Source organism: Podarcis erhardii, assembly GCF_964252035.2.
Source record: "Podarcis erhardii genome assembly, chromosome: Z".
Classification (NCBI taxonomy): Eukaryota; Metazoa; Chordata; class Lepidosauria; order Squamata; family Lacertidae; genus Podarcis; species Podarcis erhardii.
The window spans coordinates 40,854,019-40,873,622 of record NC_138504.1 but is presented as its reverse complement, the minus strand read 5'-3'; the positions used below and the strand labels follow the sequence as shown (position 1 = coordinate 40,873,622).

The following is a 19,604-nucleotide window of genomic DNA, read 5'->3' as shown; positions in this document are numbered from 1 at the left end:
CCAGCGCTGTGAACAGAGTGCGCCAGGTCTCTTGATGGCTTTGCTATTATCATCCTTGTCCCATTTAAAATAAATAAATAAATGTTGTGACAACTCTTCTAATTGATTTCTAGGCCACATTTTTACCTGAATTGGTTTGCATATGTAAATATTTGATTTCTGTCAATGTGATGCGAGGTAGGTTGGAGGAAACATCACAGTAGCAATTCATCCTCGATCCCTTTAATTAAAATTGGATGCCCACTGTTACTCTTTTTCTCCTGAAAAGGTTTCACTTTTTGAACACATAGGAGGAAGAATCGCCCTCAAAGGTGGCCTCTGTTTCTGCATGAAATGCTATTTCCTGATTAGAAAGGGGCCTAGCTGAGAAAGGAGAGATTGTCTCTCACCGGCAGAGGACACGTTTTTGCATGCAGAAGGTTCCTATGTTAATTGGACTTCATAAATGGGCTCCCTGCCTCTCTAAGTGGCAAAGTATAGGGTCACTTGCCTCAAAACGTGCTGCATTTGGGGGCCTCTTCTGCTGAGTAGAGCCCTGGACCTCTGCCCTAAACTCCAGCTCTGACAGCACTGCTGAGCAGAGGATGGGGGGAACCTCTGCCTGAGATTCTGGAGAACTGCTGCCAGTCAGAGTAGACAATGCTGCACTGAATGGAGTCAGGGGTCAGCAAACTTACCGCGCCTCAGGCCGGTGTCTCCAGCGGCGATGACATGGCGGGCTGGAGAGCGGGGGAGCGCGTGCCCATACGAGTGCGCATACGCTATTTCCGGCGCACTTCCGGGTAAGAGAAGCACCGGAAATAGCTTGTGCGCATGTGCACGGGCCTTCTCCGACCCGGACGTGCACTGGAAATAATGCTTGCGCATTCACAAATAACGGAACGCTGGTGGCGCTGTGGGTTAAACCACAGAGCCTAGGACTTGCTGATCAGAAGTTTGGCGGTTCGAATCTCCGCGACAGGGTGAGCTCCCGTTGCTCGGTCCCTGCTCCTGCCAACCTAGCAGTTCAAAAGCACAAAGTGCAAGTAGATCAATAGGTACCTCTCCGGCGGGAAGGTAAACGGCGTTTCTGTGCGCTGCTCTCGTTTGCCAGAAGCGGCTTAGTCATGCTGGCCCCATGACCCGGAAGCTGTACGCCGGCTCCCTCGGCCAATAAAGCGAGATAAGTGCCGCAACCCCAGAGTCAGCCACGACTGGACCTAACAGTCAGGGGTCTCTTTACCTTTACCTTTATGCACAAATAACACTTGCACATGTGCACAAGCTATTTCCAGTGCTCCTTCAACCCGGAAGTGGGCAGCTGTGCAGCGCAGCGCCGGTAAGAGCGGATAGCGGGGGTCACCGTGGGCCGGATAAACGAGTCCCTCGGGCCTTATCCAGCCCACGGGTCTTATTTTGGGGACCCCTGAAATAGACCAAGAGTTTGAGTCAAACGAAGTAGCTTCCTGTGTTCCTGAACATCAGGCAGAGATGCAACTGCAAGCTGCTCTGGGGATTGGCAATTTGACTGTATCTTTGCACTGGAATGACTGCATGATCCTATCACAGCTGCTGCACAGATGTAGCAGAATCAGTGGAGACTGAGAAGTGTTCTGTTCAGAGGAGTTTGTCATGTAGAAATCACCACCCGTGACTTAACTTTAAAGTCCACTATCAGATGCATGATGTGTGTGTGTGTGTGTGTGTGTGTGTGTGTACACATGTGTATGTGTGTGTTGATATCTGTCTCTGTCTGTCTATCTAATGTTAGCAGTGAAGTTAGAAAGAGATGCAATGCAATGCAATAAATGCACATTGTGTGATTACTGCATTAAAGCTTTATTGTATATAAAATAATTACATGACATTTTGCAAAGCAGTCAAACATGGCAGTAGTAACCTGCTTAACAACTGTAGTGGAATTAAAAGTCCACTTGGTTGTATCCAGTACTAGGCCTACTCAGTGTAGAACCATTGGAAATAATAGACATTACTAATTCAGGACTTTTAATTTCAGTGGTCTGCTCTTAACCCACTACAGTGGTACCTCAGCTTAAGTACTTAATTTGTTCCGGTGGTCTGTACTTAACCTGAAACTGTTCTTAACCTGAAGCACCACTTTAGCTAATGGGGCCTCCTGCTGCCGCTGCACCGCTGGAACCCGATTTCTGTTCTCATCCTGAAGCAAAGTTCTTAACCCGAGGTAATATTTCTGTGTGAGTGGAGTCTGTAACCTGAAGCGTATGTAACCCGAGGTACCACTGTACTATGTCAGAACAAGATGCTGGACTAGATGGGCTTTTGGCCTGATCAAGCGGGACTCTTCTGATAAGCTGCCTTAAACCAAATCAGACCCTTGGTCGGTCCATCTAGATCTCTTATTTTCTACAGCAGGTGTTTCTAGCTTGGTGTCTGTAACCTGAAGCGTATGTAACCTGAAGCGTATGTAACCTGAGGTACCACTGTATTTCTGTTTGGGCCACAGGATGGAACTGAGCTACTTGACAAGAAATTAGACAGGGTGAGATCTGGGCATTATCAAAGGTTCCTCATTCAGAAGGCCAGGAATGCAGAAGCAGACCAGCTTCCCCAAAAGACTGTGTCATCTGCTTCCATCCTTCTGTGGAGACAGCAACCCATGGCTGCACTTTTGGTTCAGTGTGGGAGGCATGACAGGCCTAGATGATGCTCCACATGAACTGAGGGTGCACCCTAGAACATTTCCCCTGAATCCTCTTGTGACACACACACAAAATAGCCTACTGAACAGTGGTAAAATTCACTTCCCTCGCTGCGGCCATTTTTGCTTCTGGCCCTTCCCATCCCTGGAATGTGGCCCTTGTGCTGAAAAAGATCTCCCACCCTTGCTGTGACTTAATGCTTAGAACTCGCCCTGATGGAGCTTTCAAATATAGAGCTCAAGGTGGACAGGTTATAGAGCTGGAGTACAAACAACTGGGATGGTATCCACCATAAAGCCCCCTTAGAGTGAACAGGAATAGCAAGAGATTTATTTTAATTAGAAAGTCCCTGATTAATGTTGCTCTTTGGTTCCTGTCTCAGTTTTCACCCCTTTTTCTCACAACCAGGAGGGAACACCCGTTTCTGAGATGACTCTGGTGATCATTTTACTGGAGGGCTCAATTACCATTTTTTTTGCACCATAACACTCACTTTTTTCCTCCTAGAAAGTAAGGGGAAATGTCTGTGTGTGTTATGGAGGAAATGCCTATGGGTGGCATGCCTATGGATTTTCCTCCTCTAAAAACTATGTGCGTGTTATGGTCGGGTGCGTGTTATAGAGCGAAAAATACGGTATATTTTGAATTGCAGAGCCACTTGCAAAATTCCTAAATGTAGCCATTTCATAATCCACAATCTGTGGTTGCTTTTTGAATTCTCCCCACCCAATTTTTTAAATGAACTTCAGTATTTTATAAATAAATGTTATTCATTTTTGTGCTTAACAGCTTGCCTGGTACAAGTAGGTGATCAGGAATTTCCTGCAAGCAAGTGTCCAAGCCCCATTCCTCTTTCACCAACCTTCTTGGATTCTATGCCAGCAAAAAGGATGGAAATCCTTTTGCTCTACTAACAGCCTGGAAATGCAACAGGCAGACAGAGAAGAGATAGATCAATGTCTTCCTTTTCTACCAGTCCACTTGGCCTTTTTGTTTTTACTAGCTTTCTAAGAGGCTAGTACTCTATGGGCTCCTCCAGATGACATTTTTATTGAGCATCCATCATGATTTTCTTACACAAAGCTTCCATCTTCATTGAGCATTCATTCCGATTTGCTTGTTTGGTGCTTAATAAGTCTTCTCTCTATTTATTTTTTCATGCCACACTTTTCAGTGCATTTTCCTGTCACTTTCCTAGCTGCAAACAGTCTGGTTTATTTTTTTTAAAAAAGTTGGATTTGTGCTAGCAACAGAAGGTTTTAATCCACCTTAATTGTGCAAGTCTAAATTTCCCTTCTGGGCTTGAATCCCTCTTGCAAAATATTGACAGTCTAGAGTTTACAAGTGTATGCTTGTTGGCCACAAGTAGGCATCCTTTCTAGCAAGATGGTTACCCCCCCCCCATGCAGGCTAGTAACTTTGTAGGCTTATCTGCAAGGTTGATTAAAAACAAATTATGCTTATTTCTTCAAAACTTCTTTTTGTATCCTGATGCTACAGTAACTGGCTAAATACCATATGAGTTTACTAGGATGAATTGAGGGGCCTCATTTATTTGCAAATGTTTGTAGGAATTGGTGAGCATGTAATTTCAGTTTCTCTCTGCTTCTTATTTTTCTAATCTTAAATTCAGTTCTCCATATTTCCACATCAGTTTTCAGTTATTATTGTTGTCATTTTTAAAGGTCCTCATGAAAAATTCATCAGCATTTTAGTGCACGTCTTGCAATATGCCCATTTGTACGCAAATTTGCCTGAGATACATGCTTTTGCAAAGCAAATTTCCTGTGGTGTGATGCATTTTTGTATGCTATTTTCACAAAGTGTGCCCTTTTATGCACACATTATGCATATTTGCACATATTACTTGGCTGGAGAACCTCACTTCAACATTTAGGAGAAGCTCGAAATTTGAAAGATGCTTGTGTTTCAGTTCATGGATAGTTTCAGAAAGTGTGAATTAGACAGGTTCGCCTTTAAATGCAAACTGAACTGAATTTCTCCCCCCCCCCAGCCTTCTTTACCAGTGTGTTCTTGGTGTGCAGCCAGGATTTTCAGAGCCGGGCTGTGCTTCTGAGCTTTGCTACCATTCCTTTGAGATGTGGTTTTCCTCACTGCTGCATTGTGGATTGCCCTGGCTTGGGCTAAGGAGAGGGCAGGGAGAACTCGCTCTGGTTCTTGAAAAATTGGGACCTCAGATTTTTAAACTTGGTAGCATCAAAGCTGAAGAATGTGCGTCATTCAGGCTTAACTCTTCCCCATTTCTTATAGCCTTCCTTCTCATTTTTGAAAAATTAGCCTCTCTCTCCCCTCCCCACCCTCTTGTTCATGCTAAATGGGCAAGAAATGCTGACAGCATGAGGTAAGGAAGGAAGCCTTTAGCAAGATACCCCCCCCCCAAAAAAACATATTGCATTTCAGGCTGTGATTTTGTTTTCTTTCTTTTTTTGCTTCTTCTGCAATCTTGCCAAGAGTGGCTTCCTTGATAGATGAATGCTTTTGGTGCTCATTTCCCCCCTTCTAATAACACAGGGGTTGACAGTGTACTGTGTTGTTTTTGCGTTTGGAATATGCTGCAAGCCAAGCTCCAAAGATGAAAACATTTTTCTAGAACCCCTTTCCAAGGGACTTCCACTACTTCTGGGAAGCGCGAGGGGTAGGGAATTTTGGTACAAGCTTCTATTGATGCTGCACATATATGTTATTGACATATATTTAAAACCCATAGCTTGGGGAAGAACCCTATCAATTGCTAGTCAAGGCTTTGGGTGTGCCAGAGCCTGCATTTCCATTGCGGGGCCATAAGAGGGCACTACAGAGTGGTTACTTGGCTATAAGAGTTTTGTGTTTATTTTTTTATTCCTGGTTGTGGAGGGGAGGGGGAAGAAGACAACAAAGACACCGAAGATGAGGAGGAAGAAATAATTTTGCTGTGGCTGGAAATAGAAACTTCCTGAGACAGAGAGTGAGATTTATGAGCTGCGGTTCGCTTTGTTTCTTTAAAAGCATGTGCGCCCCCTCACTTTTTTTCTGGGAAATGAGCAACAATGGTTGAAATCTCTCTCTCTCTCTCTCTCTCTCTCTCTCTCTCTCTCTCTCTCTCCCCCCCCTCTCTCCCTCCCTCTCTCTTTATTTTGGTGGTAATAGATGTGTCAATGGAGCTAAATATTTGGAGTTAATCAAAGCTGTAGTTCCAGAACAGCAGGCTGAATTCTGTGACTAATTGGCAGATTGAACTGGCAAAGTCCCTGGCCGTTATTCAGAATGTTGTTCAGACCACATTTTCAAGAAAGCCAACCTAATCCACAGTTCCAATACAGTGGTATTTCAGGTTAAGTACTTAATTCATTCTGGAGGTCCGTTCTTAACCTGAAACTGTTCTCAACCTGAGGTACCACTTTAGCTAATGGGGCCTCCCACTGCTGCCGCACGATTTCTGTTCTCATCCTGAAGCGAAGTTCTTAACCCGAGGTACTATTTCTGGATTAGCGGAGTCTGTAATCTGAAGCGTATGTAACCTGAAGCGTATGTAACCTGAGGTACCACTGTACTTGCGTTCAAACCAGAGCTCAATTATTATTTATCGGAATATATTCTTCTCTGAATTCTGTTTTGGTTCAAAAGATGCTCTTGGAAAGGTACTGTATTTTTCACTCTATAAGATGCACCAGACCACAAGACGCACTTAGTTTTTAGAGGAGGAAAACAAGAAAAAAAAAATATTCTGAATCTCAGAAGCCAGAACAGCAAGAGGGATCGCTACACAGTGAAAGCAGCAATCCCTCTTGCTGTTCTGGCTTCTGGGATAGCTGCGCAGCCTGCATTCGCTCCATAAGACGCACACACATTTCCCCTTACTTTTTAGGAGGGAAAAAGTGAGTCTTATAGAGCAAAAAATACGGTTTATTTTGCAGTAAAATTGTTTCCAGAGATGCATATTTTAGGGGAAAATATATAGAAAACCAGTAAAAAAACATTATTTGTGGGCGGGGGTGCATATACAATGTGTGTTTTTAGTGAAATGGACATGCAGAAAGTGTGTATGGTTGAAAAGTGGATTTTTAGTGTTCTTTAAAAAACCCAAAGAAAACAGGAGGAAAAGGACTGACTTGAAACAGAAACTGACATGAAACAGAAATAGGCTGATCTACCTATCCCTAGTTTGTAGCAGGGGTGCAGTGCGCCTCTGCACAGAGATGCATTTTGTCCCCTGTCAAAATATTCGTCAGCAAAGGACTCGGCACCAAAAGTCAAATGAGCCAATTCAGAACTTGCCACAGCAATATTGCTTACTGTTCATTCTTCCAAATAAGTGAGCTGCTCCTATGCATAATATCTAGTGGGGCCATTAGACCACGTGTGGGGAATGCTTGGCCCCCCAGCTCCCATTATCCTTGGCCATGGGCCATGCTGGCTGAGGCTGATGGGAATAGCAGTTCAGCAGCAACTGGAGGGCCAGATGTCCCCCATACCTGCATCATGACAGAGTGAGGTCGTCCCCTCAGTGCTGGGATATATATTGGGGGAGAGTGAATGGGCCCAAGTTAATCATGTCTGTTAGTCTCAATGGGGTTGTGTGTTGTGGCCTGTGGAGAGGGGGCAGCGCCAGATTTAGGATGTTGCAGGCAGTTCCCCTGCACGATCTGGGGGAGGGGGCAGAACTGAGAAGATCCATCAATGAGAAGATTCATTGAGGAGCGCCAAATTTTGGGCTTGCTCAGGGCGTTGTTGTTGTTGTTGTTGTTGTTGTTTAGTTGTTTAGTCGTGTCCGACTCTTCGTGACCCCATGAACCAGAGCATGCCAGGCACTCCTGCCTTCCACTGCCTCCCACAGTTTGGTCAAACTCATGCTGGTAGCTTCGAGAACACTATCCAGGCATCTTGTCCTCTGCTGTCCCCTTCTCCTTGTGCCCTCCATCTTTCCCAGCATCAGGATCTTTTCCAGGGAGTCTTCTCTTCTCATGAGGTGGCCAAAGTATTGGAGCCTCAGCTTCAGGATCTGTCCTTCCAGTGAGCACTCAGGGCTGATTTCCTTCAGAATGGAGAGGTTTGATCTTCTTGCAGTCCATGGGACTCTCAAGAGTCTCCTCCAGCACCATAATTCAAAAGCATCCATTCTTCGACGATCAGCCTTCTTTATGGTCCAGCTCTCACTTCCATACATCACTACTGGGAAAACCATGGCTTTAACTATACGGACCTTTGTTGGCAAGGTGATGTCTTCGCTTTTTAAGATGCTGTCTAGGTTTGTCATTGCTTTCCTCCCAAGAAGCAGACGTCTTTTAATTTCATGAATGCTGTCACCATCTGCAGTGACCATGGATCAGGGCATCGTACAAACAAAAATTAATAAGGTCTGCCCCTGAAGGGAGTGTGGCTGAGGTGGGGAAGTAGCCTAGAGCAGTGTTTCCCAACTGGGGGCCATATGGCCCCCTGGGAGCCCCAGGATATTCCGGGGGGGGGGAGGTCACAGATGAAAATTGCATAAATGGGAGGCCACAGCACAGGGATATGGGGCCACAGAGGGAAGTGATAAGGGAAGGGGGGGAATCCTGATTGGCTGACTATCCGCTTGGCCAATCACAAGTGGGTAAGGGGGCAGCCCACCAGGGCCTACTGCTCCTTTTTTTGCCATGTGTGTTTTCTTGGAGCAGTCCTGGTTTGCCTCCAGAGGGATAGGGCGATTGTTGAGGCTCCCGTTTTGACCAGTAGAGCCTGCGATCCAGGTCAGCTAAGTGCGTGGGGTGGCAATGGGTAGGGCTGGGTGAGCTAGAGCTGCTGCTTGCTACTGCCAGTGCTGGGCCTGGTGGTAGCCTGGGCCTGCCTCTGCAAGGTGCAGGGTGTAATCACAGCCTTTGGATGTTGCTGAGGGGTGCAGACCCCGTCAGCAGCGTTGCCCGGTTCTACAAGGTGCAGGGTGAAATGCACCCCAGTGCCTAGCCAAGCTCACTTGCATCTAGTAAATGACTGTCTACTCAGAAGAAGGCTGCACTGAGTTCAGTGGGCCTTACTCCCAGGTAAGGGTGTGGGGGGCTATAGTGTTTTATCTAGGCAGCCAGGGCTCCTCCCGGATGACAAGATATTTCTGCGCCAAGTCAGTGAGGACCACTTGCTTTTTAAAATTCTCCCATAGATACGGAACTCCCTGTGGGCCTTTTGAACTGTGTCTGTAGGTTTCCCCCTCTGTGTCAAATAACTGGGGTAAAATAAGTGTTGTTTACTTTTTATAATACATGGAAGATGGATCTCTCTCAGGAGGTTCTGGACTCTCCTTCCTTGGAGGTTTCTCAGCAGGGGTTGGCTGGCCATCTGTCATGGATACTTTAGCTGAGTTTCCTACATTGCAGGGGTCATGCACTAGAAAGATGACCCTTTGGGTCCCTTCCAGCTCTATAATTCTGTGTTTTTTCTGCTTCAAAAATATTATGTTCCTACGATTTTGTGTAACTATATTTTGTATAAATTATAAATAAAACATGTTCTATTTACAAACAAAACATAGCTACCTTTCTGCTGGTAGGACAGCGGGGCATGGGTGTGTCCAGGATTTTTGATAGGGGGGCAGGCTTTTGTTAGGGGGGACAGAACATCAGATTTGTATTGATTTTTTTCTTATTTGGGGTGGAACTGCCCCCTGTCCCCCCCCCCCTTGGCACATGAAGGAAACAAGGTCAGAAGGGGGCCACAGTCAGAAAAAGGTTGGGAAACACTGGCCTAGAAAGCATTTCAACGGCCATATTGAAATGCCAGTGGGCCACATCTGGGACTGAGGCTAACCATCCCTGAGATACTTGGTTCCACATCCAGTCCACCATTTGTCAAAGGGAAATATTTGTTGCCCGAAATCATAGGAGGGTAGGGTTCTTCTGTGTTTGGGTACTGCTTTTGGGCTTCCCACAGGCATCTGATGGGCTGTTGTTAAGCAAACAGTGGTCCACAGGCCAAAGCCCTCTGTGGGTGGCCCACCTGTGGGTGGCCCCCTTCTAGAGTCTCCTACACTGGCATCCTAATCATGGTTAAGATCCCAGTCATATATCTGCACCATGAAAGAATCATTTTACCACTTTAACAGTCATGGCGTTCCACAAAGAATCCTGGGAACTGCAGTTTCCTCAGGGTGTTGTGGGTTATTAGAAGACTCCCTATTTCCCTCACAAAACTATAGTTCCCTGAGAAGAGAGATTGATCTCTGGAGGGCAAGAAGGGTCTCCTAACAACTCTCAGCACCCTTGGCCAATTAGTCCCCAGGATCCTTTGTGGGGAGCCACAGTTATTTAAAGTGGCCTGAGTGTGTTTTAGATGTATGCTGCAGATGCAAGTGGGTTTTATACTTCTAAACAAGGCATGATTTGTATCAGGCTGAAGTTCTCACCAGCCTTTCCAGATTGCTGGCTTCACACAGGAGGGGAGATAGCCAGAACACACAGACTGGGCTGCCCACGTTTCCGGCAGACACCGCCCCCCCCCCCCACATCACCCTTGACTGTGAGCCAGCTTGGTGCTTTTGCCCTCAGCTAGCTATGAGTCTGTTGGCAACAGCAAGCCAGAGAAAGGGAGGTGAATTGGAGCAGAGCTCTGATCAGAATTCTGATTATGTATTGAAGTGGTTTATGACACTGTGTGTGTGTTTATTTTTATTAAAGATTTTCTTGGTTTACAAAAGTACATAGCTTGTCTCTTTTCCAGGTTGTACAGTCTTTCTTACAAATCAGTTGTATTTGTTGTGAGACATTAGTGCTGAGTACGGTATAAGGTTGGGGAAAAAGAGGAGAGGTGGTGTGGTGAGGCTTATACTCTTTTATATATTGTACTTGTGGGGTTTTGTGTCAGCATCAGCTGGGTAGGTTCTCTTTTTATTCGTTTATTACATTACCTTGGTAGGGAGAGGTACTGGGGGGCAGGATGTGGTTGGTTGCCTGCAGTGGGGTTTGTTTGCATTTGTGGGGGCAGGGGGCTTGTTGGGTCAGGTAAGCCAGATTGATTCATATGCTGTCGGAAGATTCTTGATGTTGTCTTGTTGGGCTGCGTATGTGATAAAGCGGAGTCATACTGGGGTGAAGGTGTCCTCTTCTATTGTCCCTGTGTCAGTTTCAGTTTATTGGTTAGCTTTTCTAGTATGGCTGTTTTCCATACTATTTGATACCATTGGCCCGTGTTTACTCCTGACAGGTATCTCCAGTGTATGGCTACGAGGCCGGTTCTGGGGTGAGTTATAATACCTGTTTAATTATTTTGCATATCTCTTGTAAGGTTGGATTTTAGGGCATTTCCACCCCATGTGGAGGTATGTGCCTGTGGAGGTGCACCCTCTCCAGCATTTTGGTAAGGTTCCTGGGTATTAGTGCTAGTTTCCATGGTGTTAAGTACCACCTGTAGGTGAGTTTCAGAGTGAGTTCCCTTATTTTGGCTGATATGGACTTAAAGGGAGGTTTAGACCACATTCTAGTCCACTGGGTGGGGTTAATTTCATACCCTATATTGTGCTCCCATTGGTCTTTGATTGTTCCTGCAGCCAATCGGAAGCCGTGCTTTGGTTTCCAAACTTTTTAAAGTCGAAAGGACTTCCGGAATAGATTCCGTTCGACTTCCGAGATACCACTGTATTGTGGATACCATCCCTTTGCCATGTCCCTTGTTGTTAGTAGGAGGTTTTCGAAGGGGGTCAAGGGCCTAGTGGCTGCTGATTTTACTGCTGGATTGTTTAAGAAGGCATGTAGTTGATGGTGTGTTAGCCCAAGGTATTTTGGTGTCCACTAGTTTGTCTTGCATTTCTTGTGTTGCTATGGGTTTGTTGTTTTTGTAGAAGTCTTTTAGACATTGTACATCTTTGGCTTGCCAGGTTTCTATCTTTTCATTTTCTGTTCAGCTCCAGAGGTCTCTGGGCCATGGAACTCTGCTGGGCCGTTGATGAGGTGCTCCCAGTCTCCGTGGGGTTGAGGGGGTTGTGCACAGCCTCCTGGGTTGTCATGTTGGGCACCCCTGGTTCCCCCCTCCCCCGATCACAGCGGTGGAGGTGGAGGTGGCAGTGTTGGTGGCCCGGGGACCAGTTGGTGCTAGCAGTCCTCAGATGGTGCTCGCCATTTTGCCTCGCTGGAAGTCTCAGGCTTTTGTCTTTCTAACTCTGTATGTGTGTTTTAAGGGGAATCTGACTGCAGTCTATTTGTTTTTTTCTGGTTGAATTTCCTGTATCACTGCAGAGTTTAAACCTCTCTCCCACTTGGGGGCTTGGCGGGGGGGGGGGGGCTCATTTGAACAAGGACCCTTGCCTTTTTGAGGTTTCTACTGAAGCTGCTTTCATCTAGGAAAGCTGCTAAGCTGCCTTTCCCAGGAATTTTAAAATGCTATTTTCCTCTCTCCCCACCCCAAATTGTAACCTTTTATCTATGTTGAAAAAATTGAATTTTTTTTGGGGGGGGAATCCCTCAGATTTAAGCAACTGAGATGTGTTTTAATTAACATCTCTCTCTTCCTTGAATCACGCTCCCCATCAATTTCCTTTCTTACCCCGTCCTCTTCTTGAAAGTCTCACATATGGAAACACTTCTGTGCCTCTTAGGAATCTCCACTGTGTGCATGGGGGCCCTCTTCTAGTTTCCCTCTCCAGTGAAGAGAAATGCAACGTGCTATTTTGGGAGAGAGAAACTCATAGATTATTGGATGGTGACATTCTTAGTATTGTTTTTAAAATTTAATTTGCTAACTTAACTGTGTTGATGATAAAAGAGCCATTGCTGAATCAAGGCCAGCCATCCTCCAAATCAGGCATCCTGTTTCCCACTGGGGTCAACTAGATGCTTATGGGAAGCACCTAAGTAGGAGCCAAGGGCAATAGCCTTCCCCTGTTGTGTTGCTTCCCCAGTTTCTGATGTTTTCAGGTGCACAGCTTTTAGACATACAGTGGTACCTCGGGTTAAGAACTTAATTCATTCTGGAGGTCCGTTCTTAACCGGAAACTGTTCTTAATCTGAGGTACCACTTTAGCTAATGGGGCCTCCCGCTGCCGCCGTGCCACCGCTGAGCGATTTCTGTTCTCATCCTGAAGCAAAGTTCTTAACCCGAGGTACTATTTCTGGGTTAGCGGAGTCTGTAACCTGAAGTGTCTGTAACCCGAGGTACCACTGTAGAAGTTTTGTGACTAATGGCCACTGATGGATCTGTCCTCCATGAATGGTCTAACCCAGTGGTTTTCCGCCAGTGTGCCATGGCACCCTGCCGTGCTTTGAATGATGGTCAGGGGTCCACAGGCAACACTGGCCTCTGTCCCTCTTTCCTTCCCACCTTCTTCTAATGCCCTCTCATGTCTTTGCCTCCCAAAGGCTTGCACAGCTGTTTGCTGCAGCAGCCCTGGCTACAAGCTTCCCAGGTGAATGGTTCCTCTGGGGCTGGCCAGGAGGTGCTTCCCAGGCCACAAAGGGGCAGCGTGAGGACAGGGGGCAGAGGGACAGCTCAGAGACAGGGGCAGCAGCTGTGGCTGCCCGGAAGACTCCCAATGAGAGGAGTGGAGAGAGGAGGCTGAGGGGATACAGTCATACCTTGGGTTGAAGTAGCTTCAGGTTGAGCGTTTTCAGGTTACGCTCCGCAGCGACCCAGAAGAAACAGAACGCGTTACTTCTGGGTTTCACCGCTCGTGCATGCGCTCAAAATGACATCACGCGCATGCACAGAAATGGCAAATCGCGACTTGTTCACGCGCAGACACGGGTTGCGTTCACTTCAGGATGCGAATGGGGCTCTGGAACGGATCCTGTTCACATCCAGAGGTACCACTGTACTCCACAAGGGAGGATGTTCGAAAAGCGGTGAGCGGCTGCTATAACTGGGGGTGACATAACTGGGCTCCTTAGTCCCACAGGCGTGCTGCAAAGAATGTAGTTGGTCGAGGGAGCTGTGGACCCAAAAAGGTTGAAAACATGAGTTTGACCAAACTGTGGGGGGCAGTGGAAGACAGGAGTGCCTGGCGTGCTCTGGTCCATGGGGTCACGAAGAGTCGGACACGACTAAACGACTAAACAACAACAACAAAAAACCCAAGGATGGAGACCAGTGGCCCTCCAGATGCTTCTGTACTACAAATCCCATCATCCCTATTGGCCATGCTGGACAGTGTCTTTTTATCCAAACATATCCATAGCTCATTAGTGAAGCATCTGCCTTGCATGCAGAAAGTCCCTGCTTTAATCCTTGGCAGGGAGAAAATCCCTCTCTGAAACCTTGGAAAGTCTCTGCTAGTCTGTCAGTTAGTGTAGACCAGAGGTTTTCAACCCTTTTAGAACAATAGCTTGCAACAAACAGTTTTGCAAGCCTTTGGAAGGCAGAGAGGCAAGAGGGCATCAGTGGAGGGAGGGAAGGAAAGAGGGACAGAGGCCAGTGTTGCCCGTGGCACCCCTGACCATTATTCAAGGCACCCCAGGGTGTCACGGCACACTAGTGGAAAACCACTGGTGTACAGTACGTACTGAGCTAGATTGATGAATGATTTGACTTAGGAGTTTACTTGCTGCATTAACTTCAGGGCTGTGGAGCCGGTGGCCCTCTAGATGTTGGGACTCCTATCAGACCCCCAGGCAGCAGGGTTAATGGTTAGCGATGATGGGAGCTCTGATAGGAATTAGGAGCCCGATAACATCTGGAGTGCCATGGGCTCTTTACACCCCAACATCTGTATTGTATCAATTAATTTACAGGCACAATCGTGGAGGAGCAGGACAAATGTGTCCAATCTGTGGTGTTTGTATATTGCAATTTATTTGATTCCATGCGCGCGCGCACTTGCAGCTATCAGCAAGTTAACATTTTCGCGAAATGCACCTAAATATTTGGGAGGTCGGGCGCGAAGGAGCTGCCCCGCCGCGGACTACAAATCCCAGGGTGCGCTGCGTCCTTCAGAAGGCGTTGATTGGCTTCCGAGTCTGGCGGAGGCGGGATTTTGGGGGGAGTTCCGCCCCCAATCTTCAGAGGTGCTTCTTGAATGGTTGACTGTCTTGGCTGGCGGGTTGAGTAGGCAGGAGCCGGCCTTGCGAGGTGCCCCGGTATGCCGCGAGGACGGCTTTCTGATTGGTCAGTGTACCTACGTGAGGGTGTGGCGCAGGCGAGCACCCGAGGCGGCAATTTGCCGGCACGGGAAATGTGGGCGGGCGCCCGGGTGCTTCAGCGAAGGGTTGTTGGCCGGCGAGCCTAGTCGACCAGCCGAGCCGAGCCGGAGTGCCGGTCGGTCCCAGAGCGGGAGGGATGATACGCGGGAGGCGCCGTAGGCATGGAGCCTAGCAGCGCCGAGGCAGCCTTCCCGCAGCTTTTCGCGCAACGGTAATCAACCGTCGAACTCTCGGGTGGGCGTGACTTGCGGTTCGAACAAGCCTCGCCCAGTAGGCGTGGTCTATCTGAAAGGGCGGGGCTTGGTATGCCTGAGTGGGGCGGGGACTGCTTTACAAAGAGCTGGCATGACAGGCAGAAGTAAAAAGGGTGCAGCTCTCTCCTTCCCCCCACAGTAGGGCAGGCTGCACCTGCTGAAGTTCTTACCAGTCTGATACCTTGCAGGGTTGTTGTGAAGCTGGGGCAGGTGAGGAGATCTAGCATGCTGCCTTTTGCTCATCAAGACCATTTAAGATACATTATTTAGATTTTAATGGATTTTGTAGTCTGGTCTGTATTGCGCGCACGCACACACACGCACAAGCATCTTCACACCTTTTTAAACATTTTCATCTCTTGCTCTTTTCTGATTATAAACTGCCTCAGAATAATTTGATCTAGGAGCATAGGAAGTTACTTTATACCAAGTCAGATCACTGGTGTGTCTAGTTCCCTTATTATCAACATTCAACTGGGGGTGGCTCTCTAGGGTTTCTTTTAAAAAGAACCCAATAATAATATTTCTCATATTCATTTTACAATTTAAAAAGTAGATAATAATCCAAATACAGATTTAATTTTGACTTTCCCCCACCCTTTCCATGGTTCACTTCCTTATTATCTTTTCCACTACAGTGGAACCTCTGGATGCGAATGGGATCCGTTTCGGAGCGCCGTTCGCATCATGAGCAGAACGCAACCCGTGTCTGCGCAGGTCGTGGTTCACCACGTCTGTGCATGTGCGTGATGTCATTCTGAGCGTCTGCACATGCGGCGAAACCCGGAAGTAACCCGTTCCGTTACTTCCAGGTCACTGCGGGACGCAATCTGAAAAAAATTAACCGAAAGCGTCTCTAACACGAGGTATGACTGTACATAGTCTAATTAATCACTATCTTTTTATTTTCTCAGTTTTATCTCTCAGTGATTGCTACTGCTGAATTTACTGAATACTACTGAATTTACAATAATTTTCCAAATAATCTACAAAGCATTTCCAGTTTTCTTTAAATAGGCTCTCTAGAGTTTCAGGCAGGGATTTTTGGTTTGAACCAGGCAATGTCTTTGCACAGTACTTGCTCTGTCACAGAGTTTTGACCCTAATGTAAAATTTAAAAAATACAATAAAAATAAATAGAGTCTCTTTCCCCATTAATCATAAATAACAATAACAGTTCCTTAGAGATCTACGAGCCTTGCCAGGGGCAGTGGAAAAATGACGGTACCAATATCCAGTGCTTTTTTTCTTTTAAAAAAAAAAGTTTAGGGGTACTCTCATTTCCCTACTCATATTGAAATACCGCCCCTCAATGAGGCCAAACTTAGATTCACAAAATGTTTAGGGGTCTGCGTCCCCCCAGAAAATAAGCCCTGCCAATATCACTTTCTATGTCAACCCTATCAGCTACTGTGCTGGAGTTATCTTTTTCTTTTCCTCAGGCAGGTCTATTGCAGCTTTCAAAAGCTGCATGGCAGGCTGAAATTCAAGAGGTGCAGCTTTCCCCCAGCAGTGGCTATGCAGTGAAATGATGGGCAGGGCTGCACTTCATGGAGCTCAGGTTTCTAAAGTGGAGGTGACTAAGCTGTGGGCCTCCAGATTTAATTGCTGAACTGCAACATTCACCACCCTGACCCTTGGCCATGCTAGATAGGAGTTGCTGTCAGTGTTTGGAAGGCCACAGGTTAGCCTTCCAAGGCCCCAAAGCATTGGTAGAGGGAGAGGTGGCAACAATGCCTGTAGCCCTACCACCTTGAGTTCTCAGGGGTGAGCAAAAGGAGGGGATTGTAGACCCACCACCCAAGCAGACGTGATGGGTATTTGGAGGAGCTGGGGTCATCTCTTCTATTTCACTCCTATGGGGAAGGGATGGCTCTTGTTCTCCTCACAATGTACAGAAATTTAGTGAGCAAATCTATTTCCTGGCATGGAGGTGGAGTCACATGTGGGGTGGGGGAGCTTCAGACTCCTCTTAAAAGTACAGGAGCTGAGCCAATGCGAAAAAATGAAAACCTTAATGGTGGGAAGGTTTCCTTCCCCCATCTTCCTGTGGGCATGGTGGCTAAGCTAATTGCCAGTGGAATTGATGGGTAATTATTTCCATCTTGGTGTCTGAGGTTCCTTTAAGAAGTGTGTATAGGACTTCTGTACTTCCAGGGCACATTAAATGGGGATGATTCAGCAGCTGTTAAATCTCACGCGAGTTTGTGAGGCTTGTGGAATAAACTTTCAGCAACAGAACCCACTTTGGAGTTTGTGGTTGCCCTTTAATGTGGAGAGCATTAAGGGGGAGCCACTGAAGTGCTCTTCTATCTGCCGTCTAGCAACTGCCTTTCCATCAGGTTATCTGAACTGCTTCCATCCCAGCTTTAAGAACTGGTGCTTTTTCTCTCCTCCCTCCCCATCCCCTTTTTCTTTTGTATCGTGTCTTTTATTTAGACTATAATCCCGAGGTCAGGGACTAATGATATTTAGTAAGCTTCTCCGGAAGCCTTTTCAACTGAAGAGCAAGATTAAAATGCTCTAATTAAATAAAACATATATATGCATGTTTTGTTTAAAGCAGGTTTGCTCTGCTCTTCAGCTGAAAAGCCTCCCAGGGTGGCTTCCAGAAGCCCTCAACTGCTTGCCTTCTTACTTACAGCCAGATAATATTGGAATGAGTTGGCTCTGTCTGTCATTTGCTCTTGCCCCACTTACCATTGGTCTTCCTCTCTTCTGCCCTGCCGTTCTCACTGAGCACCATCTGCAACAGAGAGTGACATCCACCTTTTCACCACTTGCCCATTTTATCCTAGCAGCAGCTCTAAGGCTTAAGTTAGGTTGAGGGATTTTGGCTGGCCTAAGATTACCCTGGCAATTTCTGTGGCTGTGTGAGGAATTTGAACTCGGCTCTCTCCTGTCATAGTGTGATGCTCTAACCACCCTACATTCTGTTCTGTTGTCTGTGCACTGCCATGGTTTTGGCTCACCCACTGCTGTTTAGGTGTAATTTTAGTTGTTTTTCAAAGGCAGTTTTTCAAAGGCATTTCAAGACCCATTTGCCCAAAGTTTCACGGTGTTGACTTCCCAATTTATGAGTTTTTCAGAATCTGCTGTTTGTTTTTAGGTCTGAGCAATGCTTTTCAGCCTCATTGGGGCAAGAGGCTTGCTTTATCATATTGTCAGTATGGAGTCCTGCCTGTGTGCCCAAGTCTAATTCAGGTGCTTTTGTAACAACTGTGATTATAAGATGTATTTTGGGCTCGTATTGACTTGAGAAAGCCTCTGAGTCTGAGGGAAGAAGGGTCTTGTTTTTATTTTGGTACAAATCAGCAAGTGTTTCTTGAAATCCACTAGTAAATCCTCAAGGCGAGAATCCATAAAGGCCTCAGAATCTCTCCTCCCCTTCTCAAAAAAGTTATTTAAAAACGTCTGGCATTTGGATTTGTGCAGCTATCTTGAAATCACAATAAACAATCTTGATCCAATTTTGTTCCTTTGAACTGCCTTATTGAAATAAATGTTCCAGTTGTTTTTATTTCTAGAGACACTGAAATTAATTGGACCAAGCAAGTTAGATTGAAACCGGGTTTGAATTTGAAACTCCTTCTGTCTTGTCTTCTGTGTACTTGTGTACATCATTGTTGAGTTGGGCAAATCAACAAGTGTACATGGCTGGTACCTGCGTTGTATGAAATGTGCTAACTAACTTTTTGTAGAGTTGGAGACAAAAGCTTGACAGTCTAGGTCAAGGAGTCTTCTTTAAAAGAGAGCACAATGGCAGATGTCTTGGAGGAGAAGAGGGCCATGGCTCATTGGGCAGAACACCAGCTTGGCATATGTAATGTAACAGGGCCAAGAAAGACTTCTCTTTGTCTCTAAGACTTTGGAGAGCTGCTGTTGGCTGACATCACACAGATAGATGGACAGATGCTCTGACTCGGTGTATGAAGTAGCTTTATATGTCAGCTGAAAGTAAAAGGGAGGTGTTCCTGTTTGTTCCTTCTGCTTGTCAACAAGAGACAAGTGAAGGAAAAAGCAAGGAAGAGAGAGATGTGGGTGAGGGTTAGTGGCACTGGTTAACAGACCAACTGTAGGCCAGATTGAGCCTGTGCTCCTCTAATTGGCACTATATAAGAAGAGCCCTGCTGGACCAGGCTAGAGGCTCATCCAAACCAGCGCTCTGTTCTCACAATGACCAGTCTCTTGCCCATGAGAAGTCCACAAGCAGGACCTTGAGTGCAGCTGTTCTGTTCCCCAGCAACTGCTATTTCGAGGCATACTGCCTCTGACAGTGGAGGAAAACATGGCCTTTGGTAGCTGCCTGCTCCATGAATTTATCTGATTCTCTTTCAAAGCCATCCAGGTTGGTGGCCATCACTGCCTCTTGTGGGAGTGCATGCCATATTTTATCTGTGTGTTGTATGAAGGAGGACTTTCTTTGGTCTGTCTTGAATCTACCAAAGCTCAGCTTCGTTGGATGTCCCTGAGTTCCAGTATTGTGAGGGCTGGACAAAGGAGTCAGATTAAATAAATCCACTCCTGCAGCTAGCAGTACAGGATCCAGCCAGAGCTAGGTCCTTCTCGGAAGACTTAGCAAAATACATTTACCAGGT

The 19,604-nt window shown here is 46.5% G+C and overlaps 1 protein-coding gene across 5 annotated transcripts in view; it reads left to right on the top strand.

Moving 5' to 3' along the window:
* GARNL3 (GTPase activating Rap/RanGAP domain like 3) overlaps positions 1-19,604 on the top strand; it is a 107,136-nt gene that overhangs the window by 6,860 nt on the left and 80,672 nt on the right. The window contains exons 1-2 of one of the 5 annotated variants that reach the window (XM_081847528.1): positions 14,500-14,963; positions 16,453-16,582. The exons of 2 other annotated variants lie outside the window; for them this stretch is intronic. In XM_081847528.1, the coding sequence (XP_081703654.1) occupies positions 16,557-16,582 (26 nt within the window). In that variant the 5' untranslated portion in view covers positions 14,500-14,963; positions 16,453-16,556. Of the gene's footprint in view, positions 1-14,499; positions 14,964-16,452; positions 16,583-19,604 lie in introns of those variants that run through there. 2 more of the 5 variants (XM_081847529.1, XM_081847527.1) reach the window with 2 other exon arrangements.